The sequence below is a fragment of the Callospermophilus lateralis genome, chromosome 4 (assembly GCF_048772815.1).
Source record: "Callospermophilus lateralis isolate mCalLat2 chromosome 4, mCalLat2.hap1, whole genome shotgun sequence".
Lineage (NCBI taxonomy): Eukaryota > Metazoa > Chordata > Mammalia > Rodentia > Sciuridae > Callospermophilus > Callospermophilus lateralis.
Genome location: NC_135308.1, coordinates 151,152,859 through 151,171,154, shown reverse-complemented (window position 1 = coordinate 151,171,154; position 18,296 = coordinate 151,152,859). Strand labels below are relative to the sequence as shown.

General features: G+C 41.5%; 1 protein-coding gene across 3 annotated transcripts in view; it reads left to right on the top strand.

Annotated features, from left to right (window-relative positions):
- The window catches only part of Slc41a2 (solute carrier family 41 member 2), a 118,613-nt gene that overhangs the window by 15,639 nt on the left and 84,678 nt on the right, over positions 1-18,296 (top strand). For all 3 annotated transcript variants that reach the window (XM_076853247.2, XM_076853248.2, XM_076853246.2), the window contains exon 2: positions 7,512-8,234. In XM_076853247.2, coding sequence (XP_076709362.2) covers positions 7,680-8,234 — 555 coding nt within the window. In that variant the 5' untranslated portion in view covers positions 7,512-7,679. The remainder of the gene's footprint in view (positions 1-7,511; positions 8,235-18,296) is intronic.

The window sequence follows — 18,296 nt, the reverse complement described above, 5'->3', positions numbered from 1 at the left end:
TTGATTTAGTGGGTAGGTTGGGTTCGGGGTGGGAGCTGACTGAGATCCTACATTTTTAACAAGCTCCCCATGCTGCTGTAGCCGCTGGACCATAGGCCATAGTCTCGAGTAGCAAGGTCTAAGGTACTCAGGCAGAGTCACCCCTGTGTTGGTTGTGCCTAACGCACAGAGTCTTTGTAAAACTGAGAAATAACAACATTTGCTACAGCTAGGTCTACCTAAGTTTTTAAAATCATGTCTTTTTTTTTTTTTTTTTTTGCAGTACAGGGGGACTGAACCCAGGGCCTGGAACAGCTAGCCAAATACTCTACTACTGAGCTACATCCCCAGATCTTTGTTATTTTATTTCTTTTGAGACATGGTTTCACCAAATTGCTTAGGCTGGCCTTCAACTAGCTGTCCTCCTGTCTCATCCCCCCAAGTAGGTGTAATTACAGGTGTGCAGCCACCACACCTAGCTTTATGCCTGACATTTTTATTGACATTGTTTAGATAATGTTTATTTTTAAATAATTGTTTTTATGGATTATAATGTGATGTTTTGATCTAGGTATACATTGTAGAAAAATTCAGTCAAGCTAATATATTCATCACCTCACCACCTTGTTTGTGTGTATGAGTAGAGAACACTAAACTCTATCATTTGAGCAGTTTTAAAGCATGCATTACTATTGACCGTGGTTATGCACTGTAATATGTTACTGAAGGCTTATTCTTCTCTCACTGAAACTTTGATCAACATCCTCTCTTTCCCCATCCCTTCTCCTTTTCCCCTCCAGTCTCTGGTAATTACCTTTTCATTCTCTATGACAGCAACTCTTTTAAATTTCACGTTAGCAATTTCATGAAGTATTTGTCTTTGTGTGCCTGACTTATTTCGCTTAGAATAATGTCCTCTCCATCCATGTTCTGAATGACAAAATTTCCTTTTTTTTGTAGGCTGTATACTAGTCCATTTTGTATGCATACCACATTTTCTTTATCCATTCATCCATTAATGAACTTACCTTGTGTCCAGATCTTGCTATTGTGAATAATGCTGAAATAAACATGAGAGTGTCAATATAACCCCCAACCCACAATTTTAACCACTATACTTGCTGAACCTGTTGCACAGATTTTTTTTTTAAAATTCTATCTGTGCAAATGTTGGCCATTAGTGAATAAAATTATGATTTCTTTTTTCCTAAAGAAAGAAATATATAAAACTCTTTGTATAGTTTACAAAGAGGTCAGAATTGAAACCTGAACCATTCTATGAAAGGTTTTGAAGAACTGGGTGGTTGGTTCTTAGCTAGGTGAGTATTAGATTAGTGGAACCTGCCAAGTAGCTGAAGAGTGACCCATAATGTCTCTATGGGTGTGCCTCAGAGTAAGCACCTTCAGCCAGGGGAAGCTTGGATGGATTCTATTATTTTTAACATTTTTACCTGTTTTTACTCATTCGCAAATGAATAACAGATACAGAATTGATATTTAATAGTACTTATGGACATTACTCATTTTAATTCAACCCACAAAGCTATTTTGATTGCAATCCATGATTCAACAAGAAGAGTTTCTAAGTGATTTCTTTAAAGGAAGAAAGTAAAAGGAGTCCTTAAGGAGGTGTAGGCTTTGTGAGTTAGCAAACATGAGAATAACTGGATGAAGTGAAGGATAACAAAAACAAACACACTTTCTTGGAGAAGGCTGGTGATATGTGATCCGCAGCATGTGCTCGTTGAAGGGCAGTTCTTAGTTTTCCCTTTCCCATGGATTAATTCTATTTGTAGTACTTACAAACTGCATTAAAAAAGAAAAAAAGCAAAACACTGTGCAAACAAACACCTCTCAGAGTAGCTTCAACAGTGGAGATTGAATGGCCACATTATTGGGAGGAACAGGGGTGCGGGGGGCTTTAAATAAATGCCTTGGAGCTCTGACCCTGTGGATCCTCTTCTCATGCAGGTGGGTTTCCCTACAAGCGGCAGTGATGGTGGTGGCTGGGGGAGTTTTGTGACAGCTTCAGAATTATGTCATGCCAAGGGCAGTGAGAACTCTCCCCCAGAGGCCCTCCCCTCTAAAGTAGCCTGTCAGTCATTCACTTTTTGTTAAATTAACTGTGTCCTTCATGGCCTTTCTCCAGATTGACTCAGTTACTTATTCACCCACTTGTTTTTCTTTCCCACTACAAGGTAAAACCGACTGACTAGACCAGGGACTGTGCCTAATTCCTTAATCACAGCAGCCCCAGCATCTAGTAGGCCCTCAGGCAATGGTAAGCAACAAATATATGAAATTCCAGGGAAGGCTCAAGTCCTCTTTTTTTTTTAAAAAAATTGTATATTAGTGCATTATATTATATATCATGTGGGGTTCACTTTGACATAGTTATACAAGCATGGAATATAACTTGTTCCATTTCAGTCCCAGTGCTTCCCTTTGCCCCCTCCTTCCTCCCTGTTTCCTTTCCTGTATTCTACCAGTCTGTCTGTCTGTCTCTCTTTCTAGTTTTTAAATGAGAGCATTATAGATACACATCAAGGTGAAATGCCCTGTGGTGTGTTCATCCAGGCTCATGGGTAGGTTTGGTCAGTCTCATTCTACTGTTCCTCCGTTTTTCCCTCTTCCCTCCCCACCAGTCACTTCCTCTACTCCATTGATCTTTCTTCTATTTTCATGGGATTCTCTGGGTTTTTCTGCCCTTATTGTGGTCTAGCTTCAGCATCTGAGAGAAAACCTTTGATCCTTGACTTTGAGTCTGGCTTATTTCCCTTAGCATGATGTTGTTCTCCAGTTTCATCCTTTTGCCAGCAAATACCATCATTTCATTCTTCTTTGACTGAGTAAAACTCCGCTGTGCAGAGAGGCCACATTTTCATTATCCATTTGTCTGTTCTCTGGTTCCCTAACTTGGTCATTGTGGATTGCACTGCTATAAACACTGATGGGGCTAGATGGCTGTAGTGTGCTGATTTGAAGTCCTTTGGGTATGTGCCGAGGAAGAGAGAACTGGGTTAAAAGGCGGTTCCATTTACAGTTTTCTTTCTTTTTACTCCACACTGCTTTCTGGAGTGGTTGTACTAACTTTCAGTCCCACCGACGAGGTCTCTGAGTCAGGTTTTCCCCACATCCTTGCTAGCCTTGATTATTATTGTATTCTTTTTTTTTTTGCCTGCCAACAATTTATTAGAATTTATTTCAATAAGGAACTTAGGACATTTAAGAACCAATTAAAATATTCCACAATTACTTTTGACCTTAGATAAATAAGAATCAAGATGTAGAGAATGGGCTCTGGTGATCTAGTACTTAATTACCATTTAGATACTTATTTTAAGGGTTTATGTTTTCAGTTTTTCTCTTTGCCTTTGAGTTGCTCTTTTCTGTCCTTTAATATGTTGTTCAAAACTGCTGTCGAGGCAGTGACAAGAGGACACAGCATCCAGATTTCCTAAAGTCTTCATTTTCCACTAGTAGAGAATTAGTTTCCAAAGAATTAGACCACAGGCACAGTGAAAACACAAAGAACATTTTTCAAACTTAACCTTCTTTGGAGATGATTCTGAATAAGGATTGCTGTAGAGGACCCAGGAAACTGAATCAAACCTGTCCTGACCTACAGGAATTCTGATTCTTCTCAAATCTTGGAACTTCTTATTATTGTATTCTTGATGATTGTCATTCTGATTGGAGCAAGATGAAAGCTCAATGTGGTTTTGACTTGTGGTTCCCCAATTGTTAGAGGTGTTGAATCTTTTTCATATATATGTCGGCCGTTTGCATTACTTTTTTGAGAAGTGTTTAGTTTTTTTGTCCATTTATTAATTGGATGGGTTTTTTTTTTTTTTTTTTTTTTTGGTTTTTAGCCTGCGGCCAGCACAGGCTTCATAGGTGAAGGTTCAGCTGCATAAGAAATCCACAGGGAGTTTGAATGACAGAGAGAGACTCTAATTACCTTTAAACCAGCTCCAGGACGGCTTCTCCTAGCTCCAGCTTCCAGCTACCTATTAGGGTAGCGAGATTTACTGAAGAGGCCAGCGAGAGAGAGAGAGAGAGAGAGAGAGAGAGAGAGAGAGAGAGAGAGAGGGGGAGAGGGAGAGGGAGAGAACAAGCCAGGGAGTGGACTTTTATTGGGGAATAAAAAATTCTGGAGAAAATCCCATCCAGTGAAGATTAAGGGGGCAGTGTCCCAAGGTCAGGTGAGACGATTGGGTCTTCAGGGGCTGTGGTCAGGCACGCCTCCACACAGACAAGCCCTCGGACCGAGAAGGGTGGGGAAAGCTCTGAACACAAAGATCTGTCTAAGCGCCTCTTGCCCAGCCGGGGAGGTGACTCGAATCACGTGCAACGATGGCCTCCCACATTTGGTGTTAGTTCCTTGATTTCTTTATATATTCTGGATATTAATCCCTTGTCTGAGGAGCAAGCGATAAAGATCTCCCGTTCCATAGGCTCTCTCTTCATGTTCTTGTTTTCTTTGCCGTTCTTTGCCTTTTAATTCCATGTCATCCCGCTTACTGACTCTTGGTTTTATTTCTTGGGCTTCAGGAGTCTTGTTAAGAAGTCAGTGCCTGTGCCTTGGGTCCTTGTTGAGCCACTTGTCATCACTGTGTCTGGAAGGTTTCCATTGTGATCAAAAGACCTACAAGAATCTCCCGGAGCAGGAAAGGCCAGTTTCCCACAGGAATTAGATACCATTAGCTAAAATATTGGGGAAAGATATTGAGCAAATAATAATAAAACATCTGCCCGCTGTGTGTTTCGTGTTCTTGAAGCATGGCTTAGCGTTTCACCCAGCTGCTCGCCCTCATGCGCGGGGTTGACCAGCTTCTTCACTGTGCGAGGGTGCTTGGCTGAAGGGATGGACAGGGTCTGAAGTCTGGCCCAAGGCTCCACTCAGAGTGTCCTTTTTCTGAGAAGCACTCTTTTATCATTTACCCAATTTCTGTGGTCTGTGTGCACAGTGGCCGCAGAGCCCACCTCTCCATCCGACTCTCTGAACGGCTTGTGCTGCAGTAGGACTGCTAGGAGTAGGGGTGTGAGCAGATGTGCTGCACATCTGGATCCCATCGGCCAACTCTGCGGCACTCTCTTAGCCACATCCTGAGAGATTCTGAGAGATGACGCGTCTTGGGAAATCCCCCCTTTCCCCTTTCTTCCCCATTTTTGTACTTGGCGTTGCTTGTTGGGCGAGTGTCCTGAGCACATTTAGAGCTTTCTGAACTTCAAGTTGGCTGAACCAGGGGAGGAAGCTGCCCTTCATCCTTCTTGTTTACCTGCTTTTCTCTGCCATTTCCACTTTCATCCACCTGGTAATTCTGCTTCAAGAGGAAGAACTTGCCAACCCTGGTCCTTTGGTGGAATAGATCTTGGGTTTGTTTTGCATTTTATTTGATTAAAGACACTTCTTTGAGGAAGTGAAATGCTATTTTTAAAAAGGCAAATGAGTTGAAGAAATAAAAATCACTCAGTCTCACTCCTGTAAAGCTGCAGGATCTCTGACATTCTAGATGGGTAGTTTCCATTCCAGAAGCTCCCGGGCCGCTCTTCTGGTCTTTTTCTAGTACTCCGTTTCATCTCCACTCTGCATGGGTTCCCTTCATGGGATTTTCTTTAAACATATTTTCCCTATATACTGATCATCCTGCGAGGGACAAAACTGGCAACTACTGTCACTCTTTGACACCTGTGGGGAACTGGTTCCAGGACTCCCCACAGATACCCAATTCTGTGGAGATTCAGGTCCTCATATGAAATGGTATTTGAATATAACCAATGCACATTCTAGCCTAAACTTTAAGTCACCTCTAGGTTATTTAGAGTACCTAGCACAGTGTAAATGCTCTGTAAAAGTTTTCTACTATCTTGTTTAGGGATGACAAGAAGAAACAGTTGTGTGTTCTCAATACAATGCATTTTCGGGGCTGGGGATGTGGCTCAAGCGGTAGCGCGCTCGCCTGGCATGCGTGTGGCCGGGGTTCTATCCTCAGCACCACATACAAACAAAGATGTTGTGTCTGCTGAAAACTAAAAAATAAATATTAAAATTCTCTTAAAAAAACACAGTGCATTTAAGCACATTGTCCACCTGTGATTGGTCGAACTCCTGGATGTGGAACCCGCAGGTGTGGAGGGTCCCCTGCAGCATTTCATCTACTCATTACCTTCTCAGCGCAGGTCCTTAGAAGTCTGTGCTGTAATCACTTGGAGAAGTTAAAAAAAAATTGTGGGCCTCAAACATAGATATTCTTAGTAGGTTTGGGGTCCTGGAATGTATATTCTGAGAATTCCCTGGTAGGCATTCCCAGACTCCCCATAATCAGAGGGAGGAGAGGAGGGTGAATGAAGGACGAAATGGGTGAGTCAGGCCCTCAGCCTACACAGCCCCACCTCTTTGTCCCTTTTCCACAGCTTCCTGTTTCTCTTTCTCTCCGAGTAGAGGAGGTGGATGCTCCAAGGCACGGAAAACAAATGTACTGAATAATGCAGTGGTTTTCCTTAAAACCAGCAGTACTGGTGGCAGCTCGTCTTGGTCTAGCTTGGTAGATAGGCAGTCCCATAGGTGGTGGGGCCACCTGTCCTTTATCATATCAGTGCTAGTGTCTTGATCTTGGGAGTACAGACCCACTTGGGTGTTGGTGAGAAACAGCTGAGGCCTTAGACCTGTCAGTCGATAGCTTTGAAAGCCCCTCCAGCTGAGGCAGCATTTGTGCAAACAGTTAGGCTCTCCACCTGAGCAGGTAGCGTGTGGGTGTGGCCCTGCAGCTTCGGTGCCCATCACACTCTAACTTCAGTGTTTGTCTCTTTAGAGGGGCCTACTGTGGGAGGAAGGGCCAGGCAGACTTGGAGAAGTCCGGAAGTGCATTCCAGGCTTTGCTTTGGTTGGCTTGCAAATTGCAATTGAATGAATCTCTGTAATCCTTTTAATCAGTTTGGTTATTTTCTAAATAATAGAAGGATTATATTCTTTAAGTCAGTTATAGGGAATTTTTTTTTGTATGTCAGAACTACGACTATGACTGTAACCTAATTTTATATCAGGATGTCTACCAGGTGTTATTACTGTAGACATCATTATCATTTCTTATTTTAATAACAAAAGTTGATTAGGTTGTAAATAAAGTAATATGGCTTATTATTTAATGTTTAAAGTGTTGTGAATGCTATCTACTTTATCTTGTGTATGTAAAAGTTGGTGTCATTAGATTGAGTCCTCTATAGTAATTATTATTTCATAGATTCATCCTCTGTGGAACTTCAGAGGCCGATAAAGACCTTACATGGGAATTAGTTACATAAAGTATGCAAAAATAAGAAATGCTTTTAAAAAGATTGAGCACAAAAAATAACTCTGTAGTTTCTTTACACAAAGCAATTATGTGGCACAGAACAGTTGTTTCTGGCCCACAGAATCTAGTGTGAGCACCTTAGGCTGCTTAAGATGCGTTTTATACTTTAACTCTGCAAATCTAGGTAGCAGGATAGTTCGTCTGATTTTTAAACTTTGATTTCTTTTTTCCTGGCAGATCCAGTTCCGAGGTGGAGCTTCTGAGCATCCTTGATTCCTAGAGGAAGCGCTGCCGAAGGATGGAATCAACAGCTTAACCTTGGCAGGTGTCTGGGTGGCTCTGGTTCATCTGCTATGGTCGTGGAGCCTGAGGTCTAAGCAATACAGGGACTTTTGTGATGACAATATGACTAATAGTAAAGGAAGATCTATTAGCAGTAAAACAAGTGGTGGTTTCAGTAGTGGAGAAGGTTTTGTCGATTGGACTTTAAATTTAAATACAATTCAGTCTGACAAGTTTTTAAACTTACTGTTGAGCATGGTTCCAGTAATTTACCAGAAAAGCCAGGAAGACAGGCACAAAAAGACCAACGGCCTTTGGCAAGATGGGTTGTCAGGGGCAGGCCAGGCGTTCAGTAGCAGGTCCGAACAGCATGTGGAGTACCACGGTTTCTCCGAGCAGCCTTTCCACGGGAGCAGCGGGCACGCGCCCTCAAACTGCAGTCCCAAGTACGACGACTATGCCAACTACAATTACTGTGACGGCCGGGAGGCCTCAGAAACGACTGCCATGCTGCAGGGTGAAGACGTGTCCAGTGAGGGCGACGAGGACGTCATTGTGGAAACAAGCCAAAAGTTGCCCAAGGAATCCAGCGGCATCATGGCCCTGCAGATCCTGGTGCCGTTTCTGCTGGCTGGATTTGGCACGGTTTCAGCCGGCATGGTTTTGGATATAGTCCAGGTGAGTGCTCATGTTAACCCTGCTCTCTTTCTGGTCATTCCATCCTCATTGAGATGCTCTGTTCGTATAGGTTAAGAATTTCAAAACAGCCAGCCAACCTACTTTTCTTTCTCGCTTTCTGAAGTGCTGGGATTTGAACTCAGGGCCTCGTGCGTGCTAGGGAGATGCTCCACCACTGAGCTTCATCTCTAGATCAGAATAGTCATTCTGGCCATAAAGTAATTCAAAACAAGTTAGTTCACGGAAAACCCAGGGCTTGGATATATCTCTGTGATAGCGTGTGTGAAGCCCTGATTTTGATCCCCAGTATAAAAAGGGAGAAAGGAAAAACTCAATAAATGTTTTATTAAATACTTGTTAATATAGTCAGTAAAAGTTAATATGTGCTCATTAAAACGAATCCAAACATTAAAGAGTATTAGGTAAAAGATGGAATCACCTCTACTATTCATCTCCAAACCCATACTCCCTCCTTCCAGAGATTACCACTGTTGAGGCTTTTTTCTGTGGTGTATTTATACATATTTGAGTTCTTTTCAGAAATAAAGATGAAATGCTACATATACTTTTCTGCAACTCATTTTCATTATTTAGTAATACATATTGTACACACATTGGTTCTCAAAGATTTCTGCATTTAAAATGAGTGCTTTGGCTGGGGACTAAGCTCAGTGGTAGAGCACCAGCCTAGCATGTGTGAAGCCCTGGTTCAATCCCCAGTAATTCAAAAACAAATAAAAATAAAAATGTCTTTAAAAATAAGTGCTTGATGTTCCATTATATGTATATACCAAAATTTATTTATTCTTTTTCCATGCTGCTGTTCCAGTAAATATTCTGGTGAATATATCTAAATGTATCTTTATGTACTTGAACTAATATGTTCATAGGTTGTGAAATATTTATGAAATAAAAATATTTTTTTGGTAGTACTGGGGATTGAGCTCAGTGCTTTGCACTTGCTAGGCAAACATTTGGCTACTTCCCCAGTCCTTTGTTTTTTAAATTTTATTTTGAGACTGGGTTTCCTTAAGTTGCCTAGGCTGGCCTCAAACTTGAGATCCTCTTGCTTCAGCCTCCTGAGTAACTGGGATTATAGACATGTGCTATGATGCCCAGCTCATAGAATACATCTTAAAAATGAGATTTCTGCCGGATGCAGTGGCTCAGGAGGCTGAGGCAGGAGGATCCTTGAATTCAAAGTCAGCCTCAGCAAAAGCGAGGTGCTAAACAACTCAGTGAGACCCTTTCTCTAAATAAAATATATAAATAGGGCTGGGGATGTGGCTCAGTGGTCAAGGGCCCCTGAGTTCAATCCCCAGTACCCTGCACCCAAAAAAGAGATTCTGAAATTCAAATGGCCAACAAATACATGAAAAAATGTTCATCACCTTTTGCAATCAGGAAGATGCAAATCTAATGACACTAAGATTTCATCTCCTTCTAGTCAGATTGTCAGTCATTGAATACAGATGTGGCCGAGCTCATAGGCACACTCCTGTTAACTGGAGGCTGAAGCAGGAGGATCACAAGTTCAAGGCCAGCCTCAGCGATTTAGTAAGACCCTCAGAAACATAGACCCTGTCTCAAAATAAAAAATAAAAAGGACTGGATATGTACCTAAGTGGTAAAGTACCGCTGAGTTCAATTCCCAGTAAACTTCCCACAAAATACAAATAATAATAAATGCTGGCAAAGATGCAGGAAAAAGAAACACTTCTATGCTATTGGTGGGGCTGTAAATTACAGTAGCCATTGTGGAGGTCAGCAAGGAGGATTCTCAAAAGACTAAGCACCACCACATGACCAGCTCTACCACTCCTGGGTATTTATCTAAAGGAATTAGCACACTACAGCGATCCTTGCATTCCCATGTTTATAGCAGCACAATTCAGAATCGCCAAGTCATGGAATCTGCTTAGGTGTCCAACAGCAGATGACTGGATAATGTGGTGTATATGTACAACAGCAGTTTATTTAGCCATATGAAAAATGAAATCATGTCATTTGTAGGGAAAAGGATGGAACTTGAGAACATTCTGTCAAGTGGGATTAGTCAGAACCAGAAAATGCAGGGCCATAGGTTTTTCTCTCATGTGGAAGCCCCAGAGAAGAAGGAAAGAAAAGGGACCTTAGGAAAATAGACCAGGAGACCCGAGGGAGAAGGGGGGAGTTAGTGGGGGGTATAAAGGATGAAACAAGCCAAAGTTTGAGTGTGCATCTGTGAGGATATCACAACGAAGTCCATTATTAGGTAAAACTGTAATTCACCAATCAAAACATGAGTCTGCTGGGTGTTAGGGTGTGTGTGTGTTTATAATTTTGCAGATATGTTCCATCTTGCACTCCTACCATAGATACATAATACTCTTATTTTCCTACACCATATCAGCACTGGGTATTCTCAATCTTTTTAATTTTTGCCAAGCTATGGGTAAATATTATTGGGTTTTAATCAACTTTATCTTTCTACTGTTTTCTGGGTTCTGGGGTTGAACTCAAGCCGCGTGCTTGCTAGGCAGGTGCTCCAGCCCTGAGCTTCACCTGGCCCTCAGCATTTTTTGATGGTTCTTAATGTTTTGTGTTTTCCATGTCTTTATTTTAGCCATGGTGATTTTTTCTGTCAATTACTATTTTTGTTTCTTTTATTCATTTTAGAAATGGATGTGCTATTACTGATTTGTAGGGGGTTTAAATGTATTGTGGTTACAGAACTATTTTTCTGAAGTAGTAAATTGTCAAAATGTGGTATCTTTTACTGTCAGTTTTCATTCTTCCGAGGAAGGTTGACCACGGCCAGTGTGTTAGGCAGGGTATCTTGTAATTTGCTTTTTATTATTTGATTCCTAAAAGAATCTCAGGTTATTTGTGACTCTGAGCCATCAGTAAATAGCATTTTTATCTAAATGGAAATGTACACAAATAGAAACATTCCCACCAGCAGAGGGCAAAAGGAATTGTATTAAGTTCTTTTTAACAGAAGATAACACCAAAGGGGACCGACCCCATCTAACATTTGAAATATGATTGTTTCAGGTTATTATGATGATGTCACAGATGCTACAGTGGATAAGCTGTCTTTGGTTGGATTTTTTTCTGATATACTAATCATTGTGAAGAAACACCATTTAGCTGGTGGCTCCTATAAGAATAACATGTTAGGGGACAGAGTGGCCGAGTATTTACGTGGCTCTTCATGTGCATTCCTCCAGTGTCGTGTTTGCTTGTGTCTTGTTAGTGTTGGAAAGAATAGCACATGTATAATTAATTAAAGGTCCTGTGGACTTTAGGACTCCTGGCCTCATGACTTTATAGTGTCAAACCTTAGTACTAAAAATGGCAAAAACAGTATGTAAATGTTTTGAAGGATTTTATTTATGCTTTTAAAAACTTTTTATTTGTAAAACTTAATACATTCAGAGTGTACAAAGCAAAAACATTAGAGCTTGGTGGATTTTTATAATATAAACTTCCATATAACCATCAACCAGCTCAAGAAACAGCATCTGTACAATCCTTCATTAGCCTTCTTTGTGTCCTTAAGTTTCATGGGACCGTACTTTCATTTATTTTCATTGCTGCATAGTACTCCATTGTATGAATGTCCTGCAATTTCTCTATTCTACTATTGATGGACATTGGGAGAAAGAGTGTTTGCAGTAGGTGTTCGTATGTACAAATTTGTTGGCTCTGTGTATAGATATGGGATTTCCAGGTCTCAGAATATGTAGGTACTCAAGTTTAATAGATGTGAGGTGGCTTTCCAAACTAATTGTACCAATTTTCCCTCTAGTTAGCAGTGTACAAGAGATACTACTGGTCTTTGTGCTTATTTATACTTGGAATCAGCTGTCTTTCTAATTTTAGGAATTCTCACACATGCGGGTGGTTTCTCATCGTGGTGTTAGTGGGGATTTCTCTGGTGACTAATGATGCGTGCTGACCATTTGGATATGCCTGGTAAAATGTCCTTGCTAATTTTTTTCTGTTTTTTCCTAGAGGCTTGTAGGAGTTATTTATATTTCTTGAATATAAACTTTTTAGTTCTATGTATTAAAAATATCTATTCCCCTGGCTTGCCTTTTTATTCTTTCCGTGGTGCATTTTGATGAGGAAAACTTCTTAACTTTGAAACATTTCTTCCTCCTACTTTCCCTTGGTTTGTGTTGTCTCTGTAAGAAATCCTCCCATACCCTGTGGTAATTAAGATGTCCTTATGTCACCTTCTCAGGGCTTTGGTGCTTCCTTTTGCTTTTAGACCATCCCTTGCCTGGACGGACTGTTTGTTCAGAGTGGGAAGTGGGGGCTGTATTCTTTCTTTCCAGTACATTTCCTGTTGTATCTATGCCGTTACATAATTGCTCTCAAATAATATGTCAAATTTGAAAGGAAAACAAAGCAAGACTGAACTTTGGCCACTGCCTGGCCCTGCTCCTTGTGGTGAGTCAGGTGCGGCCTGCGTGGGGTGCCAGTGCCCTCGGTCCTTCGTGTGTCTGAGGATCCTGGCTCCATCCCTGCTGTCCCCTGGCTCTGGTGCAAGTCTTGGTATGGAGTAGAGGTGTTCTCCTTGCCTTGTTCATCCTCAGAGGTGTTTCGGTGATTCTTTGCCCTCTGCATGTCCATCTGCCCCTACTTCCCAGAACTGGGAATGGAGCCCAGTGGTACTTTACCACTGAGCTATATCCCCAGCCCTTTTAATATTTTGAGGTAGATTCTCATTAATTTGCCGAGGCTCTTGCTAAATTCCTGAGGCTGGCCCTGAACTTTTGATCCTGCTCCTCCTACCTCAGCACCCAAGTCACTACCTGATAGGCTTTCACCTTTGTGCCTGGCCTATTTTATTTTTGAGACTGGGTCTCTCTAAATCGCCCAGGCTGGGTTTGAATTTAAGATCATCCTGCCTCAGCCTCCTGAGTTCCTGGTATTACAGGCTTGTGGCCCTGTGCTGGGATTATTCATGGATTATTTTTTTTAAAATACATGATAGCGGAATGTATTCTAATTCATATGACACATATAGAACACAACTTTTCATATCTTTGTATAAAGTATGTGGCTCAGTGGTAGAGCGCTCGCCTAGCAGTGCAAGGCCCTGGGCTCAATCCTCAACACCACATAAAAATAAATAAAATAAACATATTCTGTCCAACTACAACCATCCACCTGCATTCTAGTATAGGTCTGTCAGTTTCCACAGAAACGGTCGCTGCAGTTGTGATTTCGATTGCGTTTCACCTCGGGGAGAGTCGACTCTCAGTGCTTGGTGATCTAACGCGGCCTCAACCCGTCCTCTGTGGCGGTTACTCTGCTTTGTTTTTAATACTGGAATCGAATCCAGGGTCTTGCGCTGGCTGGGCAAGCACTCTCCTCGAGCTACTCCCAAGAAGGATCGCTTCCATTGCCCTCAGGGGTGTTTTAGAGGTTTTTTTTTTTTTTTAATAACTTTATTTTTTTATGCAGTGCTGAGGATCAAACCCTGGGCCTCAAACCCTGAGGCTCAAACCCAGTGCCTCCCATGTGCTAGGCAAGCGCTCCACCACTGAGCCCCAGCCCCAGCTGTTTTAGTTTTGAGCATAGAACTTTTACATTTTTTGGTTAGATTCATTCCAGGTTATTTGGTGTCGGTGGTATGGTTCCCTAAGACATCCATTTTCTGTGTGTTGTAGGTATGTAAATTGTTTTTTCTTTATTGACCTGTGTCTAGCAACTTTGTTAAAGTCCTGTGTTAAGGTTAATAATTTATGTGTAGATTCATTTTGAATTCCTTCAGCATAACTAACCATTGTCTGTAACAAGTCACATTTTCCCCTGAGCCTTGTGCACTGGACTACTTTTTTTTGCTGTTCAGTTCGGGGCCTGTTAGAAGCTGTGACAGCAGGAAGCTTTCTTGTTCCCAGAGCTTCCCACATTTCACCATTAAATATAGGTTTTGCTATTGGGTTTTATGATACTCTTTATCAAATTAAGACTTTTTTTTTGGTACTGGGGAGTGAATCCAGGGGAGCTTACTCACTAAGCCACGTCCCCAGGCTACCCCGCTTTGTATTTTTTTCAGAGATGGGGTCTCACTGAGTTACCTGGGACCTCACTAAGTTGCTGAGGCTGGCTTTGAACTTGCAATTCTCCTACCTCAGCTCCCGAGCCTCTGGAATTATGGGATACAGGCATGCACCACCACGCCCAGCAAGACTCTCTTTTTTAAGCTTAATGTTTTTTTTTTTTTTAAATTATGCACGGATGTTGACTGATCAAATGCTTTTTCTCTTTTTATTGATATATTGTTTTTTTCCTTTGGTTCAATGTTAAATAACATTTATTAAACTCTACATTTCTGGAATAAATATAACCAGTCTTAATGTTGCTTTTGTAAAACTCCGGTCAAGTTTGCTAATGTTTTGTTGAGGATTTTGGCATGTGTATCTGTGGGTGAGATTAACCTGTAATGGTCTTTATAGTTGGCAGATAATGCTGGTCCCTTAAATGGATTTGAAAATACTCTTTCCCTTTCTATTCTTAATAAGGGTTTATATAACTGTCATTATTTATTTACATGTTTGCTATGATTCTTGATGAAGACCTCTTGGCCTGGAGCTCTCTCTGTGGGAAGTTTATTTGCCACGCTGGTTTTCAGCTCCTGGGCTCAGTTTATCCTCCTGCCCCAGCCTGCCTGGTTGCTGGGACAGGTGCACATACTACACCCAACTATAACTTGGGTTTTTAAAAGTCTCTGGGCTTTTTAGTAAGCCCCTGCTTCAAAAAAAAAAAAAAAAGTGACAAGCTCTTGTCGTTTGATGCAGGTTTTTGCAGGTTGTCCCCTGTGTCTACCCGTGTTCCTTTCTTCTTGCTCATCTTTGAGGCCTGGTTTTCGGTGTTGCTAGGTCCTCCTCTTCCTCCCTTCCGTGTCTGCTCTGGCGCGCTTTGTGCTTCTGCCTGGTATCTTGAGGGGTCCCTTCCTTTTGCGTCTAGCTTGGGACTCCTCACGCACTTCTGCTAAAGTCAGCCGTGGGGATGGATTTTCTGACTTTTTCTGGTCTTGGAAAGACTTTCTTTTTAGTTTCTGAAGGTTACCTTGCTAGCTATAGTATTCTTTCTTCATTGGTATTTTTTTTCTTTCAGGAAAGTTAACTGATAATACATCAGGGTGTTAATAGCTAATAAACATTTGTTACTGTGTGCAGTGACATGTGGTCCTACACCATTCAAGTCCCCTTTTGAGATGAAGAGAGTAAAGCCATTTCCCCAGATGCCACGATGAGGCGCGGTGTGGGTGGCTCCAGCCTGGTGATTGACTGCAGAGCCCCTGCTTTGTTCTGGGAACTCTGCTGCCCCTCACTATCTCTATTTCCCAAAGGGTGTGTAATGAGGCCCAGGTGTGCCGTGGGATGGCTTAAGTTTTGAGGGAGATTCAGTGACATCTCTTGGACACTCTATAGCCTACTAGCTCCAGGTAGTTCCAAGGTTTCAACATTAGATCACACTATTCCTTTGATGATGTATCTTTGCAAAAGAGGGTTTTTAATCAGTGCTGTGATCAAAGAGAAAGTGTCTGTGGTAAGAGGTGGCACACACCTGTAATCCCAGGTACTCAGGAGGCCGAGGCAGGAGGAGCACAAGTTGGAGGTCAGTCTTGACCATTTAGTACGACCCTGCTTCAAAAAAAAAAAAAAAAAAAAATTGAAAAGGGCTGGAGATGAAGCTGAGTGTTAGAGTGCTTGCCTATCATGCACAAGGCCCTGGGTTCAATTCCAGTACTGACGCCCCCCCCCCCCCAAAAAAAGTGTCACAGAAAACCAATATAAAATAAGAAACAGAGATGATAATGTCCAGTTCCAAGACCTGACAGGTTACACAGTGCCCAACAGGCACAAATTATTCTATTAGTAAATAATCATGATTATATAAAATGCCATTATGTTTTTTTTTTTTTAACTGTATTGTCTCTTTCCGTGTTGGTAGGTCCTCCTCTTCCTCCCTTCCGTGTCTGCTCTAGCACGCTTTGTGCTTCCGCCTGGTATCTCAGGGGTCCCATCCTTTTGTGTCTAGCTTGGGACTCCCTCACACACTTCTGCTAAAGTCAGCTGTGGGGATGAATTTTCTGAATTTTTCTGGTCTTGGAAAGACTTTCTTTTTAGTTTCTGAAGGATACCTTCAGAAACTAATGACTACCAATTTTGGGGGCAAAAATACTTATTATTAATAATAGGACTTCTACATATTTCTTTTGTCCTAGAGATGTCATGAAAACCTTTCTGAGATACTGAGAGTGCCAGGACTAGGAAAGTTTGGGAGCTTCTCCTAACACAGGCCTGGCGGCGGAGAGAAAAGAATGTTTGGGGCAAAGATAGGAAGTCAGTGATTCACACCTCTTACTGCTATCACACCAATGCCGAGTCGTTGGGGATTTCATAGTAATTCTGTTTGGTTATAAATGTCTGATTTGAATTGGACTAGAAAAGAGTAGCCCAAAGGAGTACATCTGAGCAGGCCCAAAGTGTGACATCAGCCCATTGTTTCTGTTTAGGTAGGTGTGAGAAAATGATGATCTAAAATGTATTTTTTGAATCATGTCTGGGATTGGATAAAAGCAGTACCTGGCTCCTAGGTCTGTGGTTAAGATGAAATGCGGGAGTCTAAAGAACAGTGTCTGGAACAGTGAGTGCATGTTAGATACTGTTAGTGTCACTGTTATCACCTGTTATTCACATCGTCATGGCCATCACCATCATTCTGGTGTGGAAGGAGTCAATTCCATTAGCACACTCAATTTTTGTGTGTGTGTGGCTCTGGAGATGGAGCCCAGGGCCTCACTAGGCAAGTACTCTGCCACTGAGCTACCTCCCCAGGTCTCCTAGGAGAATTTTTAACCCATTAGAAAATATGGACAACACTGATTCCTGTTTTTATTAAGACTAGAGATCTAGGGTGCTACTGGAATCCCGGTGCTTGCTTTCTTTCTTTCTTTCTTTCTTTCTTTCTTTCTTTCTTTCTTTTTTTTTTTTATGTGTGTGTGTGTGCGTGTGTGTTTGCAGTAGGGATGGAACCCAGAGCCTTGTACATGCCAGTTAAGTGCTTTACCACTGAGCTACATCTCTGGCCTGCCCCTACCCCCCCCCCCACCCCCATATCCTTAGTGTTGGCTCTTTTAACTGGGATTGTATAGAAGACTGATCTGACAAACATTTCTGAACTCTTTAAGCCCCAGTTATACTTTTTTTATTATTATTTTTTGAACACAGAGGTGTATTACCACTGAGCCACCTCCCAAACCCTTTTTATTTTTTATTATGAGACAGGGCCTTGCTTTATTACCGAGGCTGGCTTTGCATCCTCCTGCCTCAGCCTCCTGAGTTGCTGGGATTTTAGGTGTGTGCTACTGCGCCCAGCTCCCCAGTTATAAACTTTTTGGAATAGCCTATAGGGAAACTTTGGGAACATATTGTACTTTTCTTTCATTTATCTGATGGGTTTAAATTTTATTTTCTCACCTGTCTTGGTATTAATGATAAAATGTGTGTTCCTGATACTTTTTGGCATGAAGTTACTATTCTTAGCCCATGAAGTCTCCTACTGGGGCAATCATATCTTAATAGCATGTGTAAAATATCATTTTGTGTTATTAAAGTATTTATGTGGTCTTTTCAGTTTAGCGTAAGTACTTTCTTATCTCTTATTTAACTGTCGTAGTATTTCTTCAAGGGCTAGACAGGGTGGATGTTATCTTCATTTTATAAATGAAAAATTAAGATTAGAAAGATAATGTGACTCATCTAGGATCCTGCAGCTAGGTTGTGATAGATCCATGGCCAGAAAAACAAACTTTAGGGGCTGTGGCTGTGGCTCAGCTGCAGAGCGCTTGCCTAGCATGCATGAGGCACTGGGTTGGATCCTCAGCACCACATAAAAATAAACGAATAAAATAAAGTCATTCTGTCTATCTACAACTACAAAAAAAATTAAAAACCCAAATTTTATTTACTATCATTGATAATATTATTAAAATTTTATTATTCTGGTTTAGTGCTGTTTATGATCTTGTATTCTACACCCTCTCGGCTTTACACC